We start from the raw sequence: 19502 nt of genomic DNA, 5'->3' as shown, positions 1-19502 counted from the left end.
ATTTTGATTTGGTTTATTTGTCCCTGAGGAGCAGTTAGGTGGGCAAAAGCGGCACATTTCAAAAGAGCAAGAGAAAGAAAAAACACAAAAAGGTGGGTGGGTGCCAGCAGCAGATGATGTGCAGTAGCAGGTCTGCTGAAAGTAACAGTATGACTGAGTGAAGGCACTAGTGTCCATATAAGTGTCACAGATGTAAAACAGCTGATTATGCACAGCAATATATTAAAAATAAATTAAAATTTAAAAAAATACAGCAAGTATATTAAAAGCAGCAATTAAAACAGCAGATTCAACAGGAGAATGTACAGAATGGTAATGTTATAAATGTTTAGTTCGAGGACAGTTGGAAACTTCAAAATCTGACTATTCTCTTTGCTTTTACAGTTTCTGGTTTTGCTAAATGGATCATTTTTGTTGTTTTTTTTTTTTTTTTAAAGACAACTAGTCTTTGAAACCTGCCAACAGGTTTTAGGGTTCTGAGGGTTAATCAGCAAAGTTTTTAAGTTTTTGAAAGAGAAATCAGCTGCATATATTTGTGGAAATGAAACATCAAAGGAATGTAAATGATTTGATTGTGTGTGTGTGTGTGTGTGTGTGTGTCAGATTCTGGGCAGCCCCCAGCGGCTCTACGACCTGGCCGGTCCCTGCATGGCTGAACCTGAAACCAGGAAGCGCTCCTTCTCAAAGAGGAAGTCTCACCTGGACCTGCTGAAGCTGTCAGTAACTCACCTGTCTTTGCTTTTTATTTGAAAGACTGGTAATCTTCTAAAATGCACCATCTTGAGCAATATATTTGGTTTGCTGCTTTTCTTAAGCAGAAATCAATACACTGCATTTACCCACTTATTAATAAAAAGGTGTAGATTTTGGTCACAATATTTCATGAAATAGTGCAATTATTAATGAAAATCAAATGCATACTTTGAATCTTGTGTGATTTTTCTAACTGCAGGTGAATCAGTTATGCTATAATGCACTATGTGTGTGTTTGTTTGCTGTTGCAGAGTGATGGACGGGATGACGGAGGCCTGTATGAAGGGAGGCATCGAGGCCTGTTACTCCTCTGTTTCCTGTGCTTGTGCTCTGCTCAGTGCTCTGGATGAACTGTCACAGGGCCGCGGCATCCAGCCTGAACAGGTTTGTAGTGGAGATATAAGGGTCATTCCAGAACTGGAGGACATTTGGGCTTCAAAATTTTAGAATTTCATTTTTCTTTGAGATTCAATTTGGTCATCAGGTGGGTGGGGCAAGAGAAAAATGGCATTTTAGGGGGAACACCAGACTTATTTGGTATTTTAAAAAATATTATCAAACATTCTTTTCTCTTATTTTTTTAGATTTGGTCTCAGGACAAGTACATTTACACAACGACTGCATGTTTTAGTATTTTGTTCATGGATTATTTGAAATTTGATGGTTAGGACGTAAAATGTCTTCCAATTCTGGAATGACCCATAAATCCACAAATAGTGAGAGGGGAACTCCAACGTTATAATAATCCACTTTATATTCATATAGACTTGAACCTCTGAAGCGCGAAACCTGCAGCAGGTTTGAAATTCATGTTATCTTTTTGCAAATCGCCCAAATTGCAACGTTCATTATAGCTAGAAACTGTGAAACTAGAAAGCATTGTCAGATTTTAAACTCTCATATGGTCCTTGAAGTAATCATCTGTGATGTGCAGTTTTCTCTGAAAACTTAACCAAACATGAGCTGAAAATCAAGATTTTTTTTTTAATGAAGTTACTTTAGTCTGCATGTTTTATTTTTAAAAATGCTAAAAATAAGCAGTTTTCACCAACCAGATTTTGAAAAAAACAAAAAATTCTGCGTTCTTTGACAAAACGGAAAAACCATGAGTGACTCGGCTGCGACTAAAAGCCACGCGGTAAAAAATTCAGAGGCCTTCTGGCTGAAATGAACTAAGCTTGCAGGCTGTCCTTACACAAAGCAGATAAGAGACAAGTATGAGGTCAAGATAAACAAGTGTCTCTTTATTTGCTGAAAGCATCTCAGGGAGTTTGCACCGAAGAAAGTGGAAGTTATAGAAGGAATAAGCTTAAAAATGAGGATAAAATGAAAAATAATAATGCTGCTGCTGTGTTTTCCAGGCTCGACTCCTCCTCAGACGACTGGACGATCTGAAAGATGGAACCGAGTCGACCCGTGAGTCCATGGAGATCAACGAGGCCGACTTCAGGTGGCAGAGACACATCCTGTCCTCAGAGCAGCCTCAGTGGGACCCCAGCTCCTCCTCCTCCAACGTGGCCACCACCGGGGCCACCGAGCGCAGCCCCGACATCAGCATCAGCATCACCACGGAGACGGGACAGACCACGCTGGACCTGGAGGTGGGGGAGCTGGGCATGGCTCCGGGACACACCACTCCTGAGGAATGCGGCGAGGAAGCGCGACTCCCATCGCCCTCGTCCTGCAGCGGTCAGGAGGCGACCAAACCGAGCCCCGGACCGGACCAGGGGAGCCAGAGGGAGGAAGGAGGAGGAGGAGGAGCAGTGGAGGTGGAGGGACGAGTAGAGAAAGAGCGAAGAGGAGGAGGAGGAGGAGAAAGAGGAGGTGCAGTTCCTCCAGATGTGGTGCAGAGGAGTCACGCCCTCGTCTACCCCGACATCACCAACTTCCTGTCGGTGGAGTCCAGGACGCGGTCGCATCACGGGGGAGGGTCACGATACAGCGAGAGCAACTTCAGGTACACATGATCTTATCTTTAACGGTCAGTGGTTTTGGCTTTTTAAAGCTACCTGTCTGACTTTGGCACCATCTAGTGGCCGATTTCAAAAAGACACGATGACGCGAAGGTACTAGCCATGTTTCTGTAACAGTTTCATCCATGTTTGAAAGTATAGTGTTCTAAAAAGTTAATAGAAATGGCAAAATTAGCAAAAGTAATTTCATTTTTTTCATTTTTTTTCTAAAAATGTAACTTCCATGACTCATCAGCTGTTTCCACTTCTAGAAAAGAAGTAGAATTTGATTAAAGTCATGGTTAACGTATCCGATAATGCCACCCTCTGATTGCACTATTCCGCGTAGTTTGTTTGCCTAAATGTAAACAAGTGTAATGTACAATGTCTTTTCTTTTTGTTTGTGCCTTTTCAAAAGATTCCTTCAAATTCGCTTTACAGAAAAGAAGGCTATTGTTGCACTTTCTACAAGTAACAATGCTTTTGTTATTTGTTGGGAGCTTTTAGTAGAAATATCATAATGTCGCCACTTAGGGTTAGAGTTAGAAATTACTTGCCATGGTTCTTTAACAGTTTCAACCACGTTTGAAAGTATAGTGTTGTAAAAAGTTAATAGAAATGGCAAAATTTGCAAAAATAATTTCATTTTGCCCAACCCTTAATTTATGCAGTAGAAAAGTCTGGATCCACCCTATAAATGCCAGCCGTGTGTGCTTATTTCTGAGGTTATTAGTCACTATTTCAACATGACGTATTCCTAAATGCAGAACAGAAGGAAGCTTTATGGCTCACAGCCGCAACTGTACACACAGATTATTGCGATTATGACAAATACAATTATAAATCAAGGCAGGATGTTGTTTACTGTCGCCAAAAACAATCTGAAATCTAAAGTCTGACTTAAATATGATGATAAAGCAGTGAAATATAAATGTGTTTATGCCTCTGCGTGTTGTCCAGCAGTATGGAGGAGCAGGACTTGTCCCGGACCGAGTTCGACTCCTGTGATCAGTACTCCATGGCTGCTGAGAAGGACTCGGGCCGCTCCGATGTTTCCGACATTGGTTCTGACAACGTCTCTCTGGCCGACGAGGAGCAGCAGACGCCTCGGGACTGCCCTGGTCACCGCTCGCTGAGAACCGCCGCCCTGTCTCTCAAACTGCTGCGAAACCAGGAGGCCGACCAGCAGAGCGCCAGGCTGTTCGTCCAATCGCTGGCGGCGCTGCTGCCGAGGCTGCTGGGACTGGCCACCGCCACCGAGGTGGACCTGTCGCTGCAGAACTTCTCCTCCACGTTTTGCTCCGGACTGCAGGCGGGTGAGTCTGTTTCTGGGTGTATTTTCAAGCCTGGGATCAGAATAGAGTCTGTGTTTAACTTGAGTGTTTGCTGAACAAACACGGTGTATTTGCTGAAGGAGGAGAGGTCGGAGCAGCTGCTGTTCCTGGATCAAACACAAAACACTTTAGGAATGTCACTGATAGAGCACACAGATACACACACACAGATAATACAATGTTATAGAGGTACACCACTGTTCAAAAGTTTGGGGTCACTTAGAAATGTCCTTATTTTTGAAAGAAAATATTTTTTTTCAGTGAAGATGACATAAAATTAATCATAAATCCAGTCTAGACCTTAATGTGGTAAATGACTATTCTAGCTGATTTTTGTTTAAGTTATATTTTTGACCTTTGGCTTTATTAGATAGAAACAGTTGAGAGGCAGACAGGAAAGTCGGGAGAAGAGTTGGGGGAAGACATGCAGTAAAGGGTCGTGAGCAGGAATCGAACCCAGGCCGCTGCGCTGGGGATGCAAATTTAAACACCTTTCTAAATCATCTTTTGAAAAAGGGCTATTTTTGACTATTTTTTTGCATCTTTGCAAACATGAATCATTCATAAATTAGCCTAATATTAATGTGTGATTCATGCATGGTGGTGATTCATCACTTTCACACTTAATAAAAATACTCACATGCATGCTGCTCTTCCTTTCCCATTCAGAAGAACAAAACAAGGCAGCAAACTGTAGATTTACCAAAGAATCAAAATCATTCGCCTGTAATATAAAATAATGTTGTATAAAAGCTAAATCAACTGCTGTGTAAGTATTGACTGTGTGACTTTAGACCATGAAAAAGTGAAAAATGTGAGCTTCCTCTGAAAGCCACGTTGTAGTTTTCACACCGTTTCCTTTTCATTTCATCACTTCAGAGCAGGAACAGTTTAATAAAAAGCTTTGGCTTCATGCGTGACTCAATAATCCATCAGCAGAAACAGGAGGCCTGCTGGGAGTTTTTACATCAGCGGAGCAAAAATTACCGATGAAATTAAACTGTACGGTTAACTGACTTAATGAATTTGGTCGAGACTTTAAATCCCCAGCGTGAGTCTTTGATTAAAACACTTGACTCATCAGCCAACTGATTGCATCTCGCTGCATCCTCTCACCTCCACGTTCATTTTCTGTCTTCTTCTTGTCCCTCTTTACATATTTTACCATCTCACCTCTCAGTGCCTTCCACTTTTCTTTTCGTAGCCTTCTTTCTCTTTATTTAAATCTGACACAATCCCTTTTTGACCCCTAAATCTCTGCCTTATTCTCCCTTCTTTCCACTTTCGCCATCACCACCATTTTCTAAATGTTTCACACAGATTCCAGTTAATTTAGAAGGATATGTTGACGTTTTTGAGGCATAAAGGTAGATAGCTTGTAGTCCTAGATAGGTGTAGTGATAGTTCAAGTGTTGCCAGGACAACTTGGATCGTGCAGGAAGGCAACCCTGCTTGTTTTTTTTTATTGAAGTAGCAGCTTGAACTGCAGATGTTCCACCAAAAACAATTCCAGCTTCACTATTTTGAAGGAACACTGAAGCTGTCTGTCTGTCTGTCTGTCTGTCTGTCTGTCTGTCTGTCTGTCTGTCTGTCTGTCTGTCTGTCTGTCTGACTGTCTGTCTGTCTGTCTGTCTGTCTGTCTGTCTGTCTGTCTGTCTGTCTGTCTGACTGACTGACTGACTGACTGACTGTCTGTCTGTCTGTCTGTCTGTCTGTCTGTCTGTCTGTCTGTCTGTCTGTCTGACTGACTGTCTGTCTGTTACAAACATTACTCATTACTGCTTCTGTTTTCAGCACCTTATTATTTGATTTGAATATTATTTGCACAATACCGAAGTGTTTGTTTTGGAATAAAGCTCATTATATCCCACATTATGTCCCACACTAATAGCTTCTACAGACTGGGCTGGCTGAGTGACACGATTAAACCCCTGATACCTTCACCGTCTTCCTCAGGTGGGATTCACTCTCCGGGCTTTGAAGCAGGTGACACTCTGAGCTGTCAGTCCCTGATGAACGCCGACGGCCTCTACCTGGTGTCTTACTACGCTCTGCTGCTCAATCTCAAGCTCTGCTGCTGCGACTATTACAGACGGCGAGCGCTCGCACCCGTCCTCAGCCTGGTGAGAACATCATCTAGTCCGTCAGAACTCAGAAAGATCTTATCCAAGTGTTGCGTGTGTGGATGAAGTTTGGATGCGGTAACGTTTAATGATGTGTTCCCGTCGTGCAGAAGGAATTTGTGCGTCTGATCCAGAGCAGCGGCGTCCTCGTGGTCCTGTCTCAGGCCTGGATCGAGGAGCTCTACCACCAGGTGTTGGAGAGAAACCTGTTGGGTGAAGCTGGATACTGGGGCTCCCTGGAGGACCACACTCTGCCCCTCATCACCATGCTGACAGGTGTAGTGTCATAGTTTTTGGTGCGATATACTAAAAGTAAGAGATGATGTAATTATGGCAAATGATATTAGAATGAAGAATAGAGGTGTGAAATACATAATGATGAATATTCTAGTAATGACTGATGTGTTGATGGTATGGTGTGTGTGACTGTGGACTATACAAACACACACAGCTGGAATATCACAAAATAAAATGTGTATTTTTGGTGTAAAGACAGATCACATGCTTTTTAGAAAATGATGTATGGAGTACTCAAAACATACACCACTGTTCAAAATTTTGGGGTGAAAATTTCTAGATTTTAACTGACTGCACAAAGCATTAGCTCTTCTTATATCCCTGGGAAAATTTCTCCTAAACACTCCTCTTCTGTTCTGGAAAGCCACGACTCATCATCTTAAGACCCAATCAGGATGTACACTACCGTTCAAAAGTTTGGGGTCACTCAGAAAAGTCCTTATTTTTGAAAGAAAAGTATTTTTTTCAATGAAGATAACATTAAATGAATGATAAATCCAGTGTAGACATTGTTAATGTGGTAAATGACTATTCTAGCTGGAAACAGCTGATTTTTAATGGAATATCTCCATAGAGGTACAGAGGAACATTTCCAGCAACCATCACTCCTGTGTTCTAATGCTACATTGTGTTAGCTAATGGTGTTGAAAGGCTCATTGATGATTAGAAAACCCTTGTGCAATGATGTTAGCACATTAATAAGTGAGAGTTTTCATGGAAAATATAAAATTGTCTGGGTGACCCCAAACTTTTGAACAGTCATGTATGTAAATGTGATCTAAAGGTCTTCCATTCTCTTCTGTCACTGCCTGTGAAGTAAAACATTTAAACTATTAACAACTTAGACATCCTCTTTAATTATCTGTGATTGACAGCTCATCCATGTCTTTCTAATTTCTCATTTTCCTCCCTGTTTCTCTCTCAGATATTGACGGTTTGGGCAGCAGTGCGATTGGAGGTCAGCTGATCAGAAGGGCGTCCAGCCAATCCCCTCTCAGCTGTGACAAGACAGGAAGTGACACGGCGATGGCAGGTCAGTAGATCATCAGAGTAAAACTGCCCCAAAACCTCAGAAATATGATTTAGGTAACATTTATTCAGGGCTGCACAGTGGTTTGGTGGTTTGCACAGTCACCTTGCAGCTAGAAGATCCCTGGTTTGCATCCCGGCTTTCTCAGGATCTTTCTGCATGGAGTTTGCATGTTCTCCCTGTGCATGCGTGGGTTTTCTCTCCGGGTACTCCAGCTTCTTCAAACAGTCCAAAAACATGCTGAGGTTAATTGGTGAGTCTAAACTGTCCGTAGGTGTGAATGTGAGTGTGATTGTTTGTCTCTATATGTAGCCCTGTGATCGACTGGTGTCAGCTGGGATAGACTTCAGCCCCCCACGACCCTAATGAATATTTAGAGGTGTATAGATAATGGATGGATGGGTGGGTGGATAACATTTATTCACTGACTACGTCGCTGTAATAGAATGAGTCTTCACCTGAATTCATACTGAGCTTCAACTCGTCTAATTTCCTCCCCTTCGGCTATGACAGGATTTATGTTGCAAAAGTAATGAGCATTTAATTCTCCTCAGTCAGCAGCTGCATTTTTTATTGCAGGTCAGAACCTCTTAATTCCGAGACTTCTCGTGTTTGCAGTGAGCTGAGGAGCTTTTCCTCCGAGCCTCTGAATCAGCTCGTCTCACTCCTTCTAAATGGAGTTCACTTACCCAGAAACTGCTGCCGAGCTGCTGCTGTGTTAATCAGTTCAAAGCGCTGCTCTGGCTGCTCGCTGATAGGTGAGGGATCCCAGAAGAGTGCTGCATGGACAAATGTTCCAGCGTTTTTTTTTGGTTTTTTTTGTGGTGCCGTGAAAAGCAAAAGGACACAGATGAGCAAGGCCATAACAGATGAATATTCAGGGAGTTTTATATCCGACTGCACAGTTATGTAACTGGGAAGGTGGTGCAATCGCTTGCTACTCGGTTACCCTCAAGTGGTAAATGTAGTGAAATGTTTCCAGAGAGCTTGCAACAGCAGGCTGGGAAAAAACACACAAAGAGTTCTGCATCAAAACACAGCCTGTTTTCACAAAATAAAAATATAAACCAGCACTTTTTATTCTCAATTTGGTTTCATAAAACAATTGAAGTTGTGTTTTTGGTCCCATTTGATCTGTTTATTAGTCACTGGCTGTCCCTAAAACAAATTCAAATCAATTAGATTGTGCCTGGCTGTTCATCCAAACGCACCATCCCTTTGAGACATGAATAAAAATGTCTGTTTGTAGCTGCGACAGCATATTTTACAATAATCATTCTTGGAGTAGCTGCACTGAGAAAGATAAAAGGCAAGTTAATTATAAAAAAAAAAAAAAAAATCAAAGAGTAGATGGGTAGAAAGAAGCCACACACGGGGACGGACATGGAGAAAATGAGTCAGGGACCACATGCGCTCCTTCAGCATCCCCCTGGAGTGCTAAGGATCGGCCAGAATCGCCATGGTAACTGCTGCTGACTCACCTATGATGACATTAATGTTCTTTTTGAGTGTGTATACAGCACTTACCTTCCTGTTGGGCTTGCCTGAATCACTAGCTCTCCAGCTTCTTGCTGTGTAAACTGTCAAGATGCTGGAGTGCAAAAATGAATGAGTACTTTGTGTTGTTATTAGGGATGTTGTAGTTTCCAGACTACAGCTTTAAAGGTCCCATACTGTGCCCATTTTCAGCACATTAACAAAAGTCTCTCATGTCCCCAAAGTGTTTCTTTTTAGCTCAAAACACCACAAGGATGGTTCATTTCTCCATGACTGTATCACTCCAGGTTTTAATCCTGTTCTAAACAGGCTGTTTCAGTGTTTGTAGTTTTAAAAGCAGCCTAGTTGCTGCTGTCCCTGCCCCTTCAGGAAGAAGACTCTCTCTGCCTATGTGGTTGACAGCACAGCAGCTAACACAGTCTTGAATGAGTGCCTGAGACCAGACCTTTTTGTTGCTTCTAACTTTTTCTGTGCAAGTATTTGACACGGAAACATCTCCTAATTCACTGCACAGTCATTGTTCTTAACTTATGTGTTTAGTGAGTTAACATTGTGGTTATAAAATTAGAGAAGCTAACAGATAGAAACAGCAGATGAGTTTAGGTTGAAATGAAGAACAACAGGAGACATGAAAACACTGTAACTCACACAATTTATTGTTTTACAGTAAAGTTTTCACCATCTCTGAATGTCCCTCAGTGTTACAGTTTCCACAGAGCTCTGACCTGTGAACAGACCATCAAAGCTAATGGTAACGTTAGCCATGTTAGCCATACAATGTACTAACACTAAGGATTTTCCTGTTGTTGCTGGGACATTGCCATCAAAAAATAAAACTGATCAACTGAGTGTTTAGCTCCTTGGAAGCTGGGAGTGCATGAAGACTCTTGTGTTCACTCTTGCAGCCAACAGCAGAACATTTGATGAGATTTGCTTGTAACTGAGACATTTTAGACAGAAGCAGCTGTAGAATGTAAATACAGCTGGTGGACTGTGAGCTGCTCGTTCTGATTGGTTCATCTGGAAGCAGTGAGGGGGCGAAACTTTTCGGATTTTTAGCTGCGCGACTATTGGCTCCTTAGTTTCTGTTTGCATAGAAATTAGATACAAATCTGACCTGCTTGTAAATCTGGACGGATATCTGAGAAGGTTGATGTAGTGACTTCAACGAACAAGAGTTGCTGAGGGACTGAGGTTGGGCCTGTTTGTCTCACGCACTAAACAAAAGAATTCACTGAGATTTCCAAAGAATAAATTTAACCTTTTATTACAGAAAAAATATAATCAACTCATGGTAATGTGCACACAGTCATAAGCAATAATAATCAAAGCGATCAAATAGCAGTCAACAAAAAATATGGCGACTCAGCTCATCCCCTCTCTCTCCCTCAATGAAAAAAGTCAAGAAAGGTGAACAGATGAATATATCAGCTTTATTATCCCCGCCCATATCCATGTGACCTGCTGTCCCTCTATTCAACATGATCACAAAATAATATCATAACTAAGCAAACACAAACAAAAATTATTAAGCCCCTAAACCTCATAATAGAACAACAATTCATTCATGGCTCCTACACTTGAGCTTGAGGTTCTCACAGCTTTTATTGTCCACATCCAAGTTTTTAAGACATGCAAAACACAATAATAATGAATATTCACCATATGGAACCTTTATAGGTGCTATTTCTAAGTTTGAAAAGTTCCCGTCCTGTTTTGTGTTTTCGTCCCTGCAGGCTGGCTAGGTCACTGTTGTACCAACTCAACTTCTGAAATAGAATAGAATAGAATAGATAGACTGTCTGCCCAAAACCGTGCCAGAAATTCTCCTTTGACAAGGCTCCAACAATAAAATGCAACACATCAAAACACGCTTAAGACACAAGCTCATAATGTACAGATATCTAAAGGAAAAAAAAATAGATGTACTGTTCAGTGTTTTACTTCATTTTGTTCAGGGAGATTATTGCAGTGGGAATAAAGGATTTTTTATAGATGTTTTTGCGGGCCAGTAGGACTTTGTAACGTCTGCCTGATGCAAGTAAGTGATGGAGGGGGTGAAAGGGGTCCTCTATGATCAGGGTGGCTTTCCTGATCACAGTTCAGAGACACGAGTTTGCAGTGAACCAAAGATTTTGCTGGTCTGATTAACAATACGGGAGAGTTTTGTTTTGTGTAGTGGAGAGGGAGCTTTACCCAGATGAAACGTTGAATGTGAGCATGGATTCAGTGTGAGGTGGAAACCTGGGTTAAAATGCCTCTGCTGACATTAAAAGTCCTCAATTTCCTCAGAATAATAGGAATAGAATGAAAATACAATTCCTACATATAGCACCTGTTTTTTTTTGTGTGTGTTCTAGGAGCTGTGTTCTCCCGCTTCATCCTCACCGGCGTGTGGAAGAACCTGATCGACGTTCTGTCCACGCCGCTGACGGGTCGCATGGCTGGCAGCTCCAAGGGCCTGGCCTTCATCCTGGGAGCCGAGGGGGTCAAAGAGCAGAGCCAGAGGGAGAGAGACACCATCTGTCTGAGCTTAGACGGCCTCCGCAAAGCAGCAGCGCTCAGCTGTGCTCTGGGTGGGTCAAGCATGTTTCATGTGTCCACGTTAACTAGAAAAATGAGGCTCATCAGTCAACGCTGTGGGGAACCTTTTGTTCTACTTTCCTTGAACATAGAAGAGTCAAAGGATCGGGATCAGATCCTGAATATCAACCCTGCAGCTGGAACACACTGAGTTTACATTAGAAGGACGAACAGTGTGTGCACCACTTGTTCTCTGCAGCTAAACTATACTAGCATGGAAAAGTTCACTTTCTTTGACAGTAACATTCCAAAAGAACATTGAAAATTGGTTGTAAAAGTGTGAATCTTTAAATGAGCACACCACGATATAACTCCCTAAGTTTGGGGATTTTTCTTTGTTATTGTAGAACTACAATGCAAATAGAAAACAATATCTTTGAATTGTATGAATCAGCTCAAACGGAGCACTTTTATTTTTACTCCGCCAAGGAACGCGGCAGAGCTACGTGACGATCGGCGTTGGTCTGTCTGTCTGTCTGTCTGTCTGTCTGTCTGTCTGTCTGTCTGTCTGTCTGTCTGTCTGTCTGTCTGTCTTTCTGTCTGTCTGTCTGTTCGTAAGATTACCCAAAAACAGTCTAACAGACTTGGATAAAATTTTCAGGGAAGGTCAGAAATGACACAAGGACCAAGTGATTAGATTTTGGCAGTGATGCAGCTTATAGTCTGGATCCACAGATTTGTTCAAGATTTCTATATCATTGCGAGATAGCAGCATGACATCACTGTAACCATGACAACAAGTGAACACTACATCAGCTGCCTGCTGACGATCACATGATTGTGATCCTACTATAAATTGACCGCTGTGGACCACGAATTTTTAAAAGATTTTGTCCGTCGGAAATCATACGACTGAGCAGCAGTACTGGCAGAGTACTGCGCTCTCTGAGTGCTTTTCTTGTTATTAATTTAACACTGAATTCCCCGTTGTTTCTTGTGTATTTTTGTTCCTGTAAGACTTTTTTCTCACTGCTGACTCATTTTTCACTGCAATATAAAGTCCTGCATCTCTGTGGAAACACAAGCATAACAAGATGTAGAAAGCTAAAAAATGTCTTTGGTGGAGTACAACAAAGTTATAATGCCATAAAACACCATAAAAAGAATTTCTATGATTATTTGATTTACAAAAATTCAAACAAAAACAAAATCACCATGTACATTTTTCCACAAGTGTTACCAATCCTGTAAAAAAAGATGACTCTACATACTATAGATATTTTATTACTTACATTTTTAATTTGTTTCCATATTTTCTTATGTCTTCTCCAGCACAGCCTGCAGTTCAGCTGAATTGCCCCTGATTTTTTTTCATGTGACTGTTGGTTTCAGCTGAGTCACTGAAGGCTTCACAATTGCAAAGAGGAGTGCCAATTTTTTTTGCTTTTTACAGAATCTAGTTCGGACAAGCATTTTATTTTTGGGGAATTTTTGAACGAGACACAGAAGAATCACAATTTTAGCTTGAGTTTGGTTAATTTCCCCAAATAAAAACAGCACGTAACAGATGAGTAGTTCAAGGACCGTCAGAAAATTCAAAGGCTTTTTTTTTCTTTTTTACAGTTTCTGGCTCTGATAAATGGTTTAATTTTGTTTTGTTTTATGTTTTAGTTTGTTTTTTTTTTGCAGACCATATGCCTTTCCAATGAGTTTCAGAGGGTTAAAGTTCCTTCCACACACGGGTTTCCACTCGTTTCAGTTGATTACTCTCAGAATCTGCAGAGATTGTGGTTGATTGGCATCTACCTCACTGTCCTATTAGTTTAGTTGTACCTGTTCGGCTACGGCGGCCGACAAACCTTTTCCTAAAAGAGTATCCCACTTTGAAGTCACTCTCAAACTCCTCATTAGGGAGGGAATATATACAGTCATTAAACTCCCGTCACTTCAGATGCTGATGGAGGTCTTGCCCATCATGCTGACACTCATAATGAAGCTGGAAGTAGTAAAACAGGACTTAAATGTATGTTTTCTTCAGCTTCGACACAGGGTTGGTGGAGGAATGAGGGCAGCAGGGAGGCCTTGCTGTCAGATGGTTTTACTGTTCACTTCAACTCCACACTAACTTGGTTGGAATGTTGAACTCTCCACATGGATGCACATATGTAGCCAGCCTGTCAGGAGATCGATCTTATTCGTTTAAAGGCCTCACGTGTTCCTCAGCACAGCTTCAGTCAACTCCAGTAAGAGCAGAGTGCTAATTAGCCAGAATAATCGAGAGCCCCTGCGAGGATTTACGTGGCCTTTAAGTGACAGTAAATAAAATGTTTTGGAGGAAGTGCAGATGACACTTGACACATGAAATCTGCTGCGGTTTGATCCATCTGGCCTGTTAGGAGTCCGAAGCTCATCCTTGAAAAGAAATTCAATGGACCTGAATAACTAATGCCTGCATGGTTCACATAAATTACATATTTATGTGCTTAACCCTCTGAACCCCAAACCCAGTGGTTGTAAAAGGGACGTCAACTTTCATGATCTTATTTTCACTGCTCGTATTGTTTTTCATTCATCTTGTATGTTGTCTCTCATCTTACCTTATTCCATTTAAGCTTTTTTTTAATGTCCATTTGCCTAATTTTTACCATCCTATGTTTGATTAATTAATCGAATATTATGGCACATCTTTACACCGTGTTGTCTGTCAGGTGTGGCTGCCAACTGTGCATCAGCTTTAGCCCAGATGGCTGCAGCCTCCTGTGTTCAAGAAGAGAAGGAAGAGAAGGAGGTTGGAGAGACTGGAGACGCCATTACACAAGGTACGGCCTTTTTATTTCTACAAAACCAGCCAGAAGCTCATAAACACGGCCACATTTACATACAATACACACTTAAAAACCACCAACACAGATGGGTTCCTGTAGAAAAAGGATGCTGAAGGTGCCATCTTTAAGACGTGGGACTTTAGTGACACCTAGTGACGGCTGCGGGGAACTACAAGCAAATCGATAAATACATCTTTGATAATCAACTTGTTTGAAAAATTTTACTAATTTAACTGCCTAAGACCTGGCGTCTACATACGTGGACATCTTTTTTTTTCAAAAACAGTGTATTGTTTATATAAACAACAACAACACTACTAGTGATAACAGCAACACTACTATTAATAATAACAACAACAATAATACTAATAATAATAATATAGACAACACTACTACTAATAATAAAAACAACAATAATACTACTAATAATAACAACATTACTACTAATATTACCAGTACTACTACTACTACTAATAATAATAATAACAATAATAATAACAATACAAATGTAATAAATATGATATAAATGTAATAAATAAATATAATATAAATATAATAATCACATATTAGATATTATCCAATTACTATATTTACTATAAATCTAAAATTCAAGCTCGGGTCTTAGGAGGCTGCTGCTCAGAAGCTTGAAATTCAGTTTTGTTAAAACTGTGGTTTTTTTTTTTAAAGGCACCTTATGCTTATTTCTAGTCAAACACTGTCACCTTTAAATAACGCCATATTCCATGCATTTTTGCTATATTGTCCTTTTTGTGTCCAGTGAAGCAGCGTGTTGAGCAGCGTCTGGAGCAGATCGGTCGTCCTCAGGGAGTTCGTCTCCACACGGCTCATGTGTTGTGTATGGACGCCATCCTGAACGTGGGTCTGGAGATGGGCAGCCACAACCACGACTGCTGGCCGCATGTCTTCAGGTACACTCACACATACTGCAATACACACAATATACACCAGGGCCACACAGACGTCGTCATCTCGACCGCCTGCCACCCGACAGAGAACATCATCGCATCTGCGGCTTTAGAAAACGACAAAACCATCAAGCTATGGAAAAGCGACTGCTAAACCTTTTTTTTTTCTTTGGATTTTTTGGGCCACCCGTGTTCTTTTTTTTTCTTAATTTTTTTATTCTACATTTTGTTGTCAGACAAGCGAACCTTTGTTTTTTCTTTATTCTAATGGAAAGCATTAGTATATTGTGTACTGTGCCTGTTAAAAAGTACTCACCCCCACTGGAAGTTGCTTTTAAACACTGGGTCTTGCATGGTCAGTATAATCTGACTTTGGTGCAACCACCATGCTCAACATCATGATGCTGCCACCACCATGCTCAACATCATGATGCTGCCACCACCATGCTCCACATCATGATGCTACCACCACCATGCTCAACATCATGATGCTGCCACCACCATGCTCAACATCATGATGCTACCACCTCCATGCTTCACATCATGATGCTGCCACCACCATGCTCAACATCATGATGCTGCCACCACCATGCTACACATCATGATGCTGCCACCACCATGCTTCACACCATGATGCTGCCACCACCATGCTTCACATCATGATGCTGCCACCACCATGTTCAACATCATGATACTGCCACCACCATGCTCAACATCATGATGCTGCCACCACCATGCTTCACATCATGATGCTGCCACCACCATGCTTCACATCATGATGCTGCCACCACCATGCTTCACATCATGATGCTGCCACCACCATGCTTTACAGTGGAGATGGTGTGTGATGATGTGCAGCATTTGGTGTTAAAACATAGCATCTAGCCTATCCTTTATCTAAAAAACTAACCTTTGATCACATCAGATCAAAGAATGTTCTTCTAATTGACTTCAGAGTCTCCCACATGTCTTCCAGTGAACTCTGGTCCAGATTTAATATAAACTTTTGTCAACAGTGGCTTTCTATTTGCAAGTCTATCACAAATCTTTGACTGAACATGCAACAATTATCTCCCATCTCAGCTGCTAAAGCTAATGATTCCTGTAAATAGTAATAATTACTAAAAACTTCCAAGGGGAGTAAATACTTTTTATAGGCACTAAATAAGATTTGGGCATCAATGAAAGTTATAATGTAGAATTGGAAATTTTCAAGCCCTGAAATGGTAGCATCAAAAACATGACTGACTCATATTAAAGCCAAAACCTGTGGAGAAATGCTGTAAAACTCCATTTCTCTCAGGGTGACGGAGTACATCAGCTCTCTGGAGCACACCCACTTCAGCGATGGCTCCTCACAGACGTCCTCCCTGACCACCATCACCCAGCAGAGCCAGCATGCGGCCGGCATCGACCTGGGCCTGGAGCTGAGCTGTGAGCCCAGTCCGGAGGCCTCGGAGCTGAGCCTGAGCCAGCCGGTCATCCAGCCGCTGTCCATCCAGGAGCTGCTGAGGGAGAGCAGCCGAGGAGGCCGAGGCCTGGACCTGAAGACCGGCAGCCTGATGACCGGAACCAGTGCCGCCAAGGCTGTTTGTACACTGTCAACACAAGCTGACAGGTAGGGCAGGGATATGTTGCTGTAATCACACTTTATCTGTCATGGTTCTCAAATATATACGCTACCATTCAAAGGTTTGGGGTCACTTAGAAATGTCCTTATTTTTGAAAGAAAAGCAAATTTTTTCAATGAAGATAACATTAAACGAATCAGAAATCCAGTGTAGACATTGTTAATGTGGTAAATGACTATTGTAGCTGGAAAAGGCTGATTTTTAATGGAATATCTCCATAGAGGTACAGAGGAACATTTCCAGCAACCATCACTCCTCTGTTCTAATGCTACAATGTGTTAGCTAATGGTGTTGAAAGGCTAGTTGATAATTCGTAATGAACAGTTAAAAAAACATATCTAGGACTAAAAAGATTGTATAGATAACGATTATTTTTCCTTGTTAAAACATGGTGTGCATGTTAGCATGTGAGACAACTTTAATTTTTTAATAAATGTGCAGTTTACGTAGAATTGTCAGGTGGAAAAGTGAAAACACTTTTGTATCGCCTGCAGTTAACCTTCAGCAGCCCTGAATAACAACATAACGACAACATAAATACATGTGGTGTTCACTGTTAATATGTCAAATAAATATAATTTACAGTGTTAAGAGTATCAGTTTGTTAGGACTTTATTGTCTGTGGTCAGTCACTGTGGTGGTTCATAGTCTGACCAAGACTATGATCACCTCAATAATCAAACTCCAGAGGTCATCCAAGGGACTGTAAATTAAATGAAAACACTCCATCACAAGTAATTTTCTGTTTTAGAAATTTCTGATAAAACTTTAATGGTGTTGTAGACCAATGTTCAGTTATTGAGATCAAAATGTGCTGAATGTGGCCCCTGAACTAAAATGAGTTTGACACCCCTGCAATAGAGTAAGAATCGTAGTTGGTTTAGTGATTAATTCAGGCGCAACAGCCCAATAAAATGTCTGTTTCTTCTTTGTTACCGCCTTGTTTAATCAGCAGCCAGCATGGCAGCGACTCTTAATGAATTTATCTAACAACACTGCATTTCCCTGACATTTGGAGCTCTACAGGAGGTTATTGTGACTTTTTATAGCCATGAGATGGCAGCAGCAGCGGCGCAGAACTACCAGAGTATTAGGATTTAAAAAAGGAGAACAGGCTGTATTGTTGTAACTTTCTTGAAGAGCTGCTTAAGGAACTAAATTTAATATAAGTTTCAGCTCATTTTAGCCTCTTCACTCATGTAGAAATGCAGATGTATATTTAGATGTATGCGTGCCACAGTGCTGCATTAGTTAAATCTCCATCAACACAGATAAACAGAAGGCGCTGCAGTAAATATGGAGTCGGTGTGTGTGTTTATTCCAAGGATCATCTCTTACGTAACCAGTTATCTAGGCTGCTTTTAGGGGCGAATAAAAAAAAGATGTTCCCTCTGATCTTTTGGAACAGATGGACTGAACACATTTACAAGCTGAAAGTGGAGCCAAAAACACTGTAAACACTCCTGCACAGGGCTGTCCCAAAAAGAGGCGGCTTAAAGGGCCACACCGCTGCATTTCAGCCCTGAAACTTTGTTCTGTTCCAAACATTCAGGTGTATTCAGGGGTGAAAACCGCTTTGAAAGCTGGTCACAAGATCGTAATCGGCCATTTTAATCAGCGCAGATTTCATGTTGTCGGTAAACTCTTGATGACTCGAGTCTCAAATACCATTTCTCAGTTGAATCTGTGTTTGTATATTGATAGAATGTTTTATGAAATGTTAGCTAACAATAGTTGGATAAGCCCAGAGTTTATAAAGACAATAATCTGCTTTCCTTAGAATCTACTTTGTGCTCATGTGCAACAGATAAAGTTTTATGACATAGGATCAGAGTTTTGAGGGCAGGTGTTCTGTCCCACCAAGACCTCAATCTGCCCTTTTTATGTCCTGAATCTTTAATCTTCTTCTGCTCTTAGGGAAGTCGTATGACCCCTCACAATACTGAACATTTTCCATTATCTGTTTCTTTTTTTGCAACTGGTGCAGTTTAGTGCACAGAAACTTGTCGTGGTCGCTGCTTGTGCTATTTTCTGCCTTGCTTAGCTGTGTTTGCAGCTGACAAGTGTTTGACGCTTTTCATAACTTTCTAACTTACTCTACGTTAGTTTACTTTGCTTTATGAGTTTTTAACCCCCTCGCTAGCAGGTATAGTAGACATGTTATCTTAAAAAAAAAAAAAGATTTCCTAACTTGCACCATCTATCTATCAGAGCCAAAAGTGTAAAAAACCCAAGAATTGTCAAATTTTTAACTTTAAAGGGTCTTAATCGAATCATGTGCTACTTACATTCACAATATTTGATTAAAATCACTTTGTTCTACATCTCATTTACACATTTGCACAAAAACCACTGTACATATATAGTATAGTACAGGTGTACTGTATATATCTATAGTACAGTATAGGGGTGTTCTACATATATAGTATAGTACAGGGGTGTTGTACATAAATGTGTATATATCTTATTTGATTAAAATTGTTTTATTCTGCGTCTCATTTGCCCAAAAATAATGTTTTCAGTAACCAAATTCTGTTAAAAAAGGTAAATGCCAAAATCCTTGTTGCAACCCAGAACTAATTAGTGACTCAGTCCTGACCAACAGAGAGCA

At 41.0% G+C, this 19502-nt stretch overlaps 1 protein-coding gene across 3 annotated transcripts in view; it reads left to right on the top strand.

Annotated features, from left to right (window-relative positions):
- Nucleotides 1–19502, top strand: part of arfgef3 (ARFGEF family member 3) — a 78878-nt gene that overhangs the window by 26602 nt on the left and 32774 nt on the right. For 2 of the 3 annotated variants that reach the window (XM_055018271.1, XM_023293217.3), the window contains exons 12-22: nucleotides 604–716; nucleotides 1005–1137; nucleotides 2115–2710; nucleotides 3666–4021; nucleotides 5996–6162; nucleotides 6273–6438; nucleotides 7385–7492; nucleotides 11347–11562; nucleotides 14218–14328; nucleotides 15113–15263; nucleotides 16564–16878. In XM_055018271.1, coding sequence (XP_054874246.1) covers nucleotides 604–716; nucleotides 1005–1137; nucleotides 2115–2710; nucleotides 3666–4021; nucleotides 5996–6162; nucleotides 6273–6438; nucleotides 7385–7492; nucleotides 11347–11562; nucleotides 14218–14328; nucleotides 15113–15263; nucleotides 16564–16878 — 2432 coding nt within the window. The remainder of the gene's footprint in view (nucleotides 1–603; nucleotides 717–1004; nucleotides 1138–2114; nucleotides 2711–3665; nucleotides 4022–5995; nucleotides 6163–6272; nucleotides 6439–7384; nucleotides 7493–11346; nucleotides 11563–14217; nucleotides 14329–15112; nucleotides 15264–16563; nucleotides 16879–19502) is intronic. The other variant, XM_023293218.3, reaches the window with a different exon arrangement.

This window comes from Amphiprion ocellaris, chromosome 16 (genome assembly GCF_022539595.1).
Source record: "Amphiprion ocellaris isolate individual 3 ecotype Okinawa chromosome 16, ASM2253959v1, whole genome shotgun sequence".
In the NCBI taxonomy this organism is placed as follows: Eukaryota; Metazoa; Chordata; class Actinopteri; family Pomacentridae; genus Amphiprion; species Amphiprion ocellaris.
This window is presented reverse-complemented; position numbering and strand designations above follow the sequence as displayed.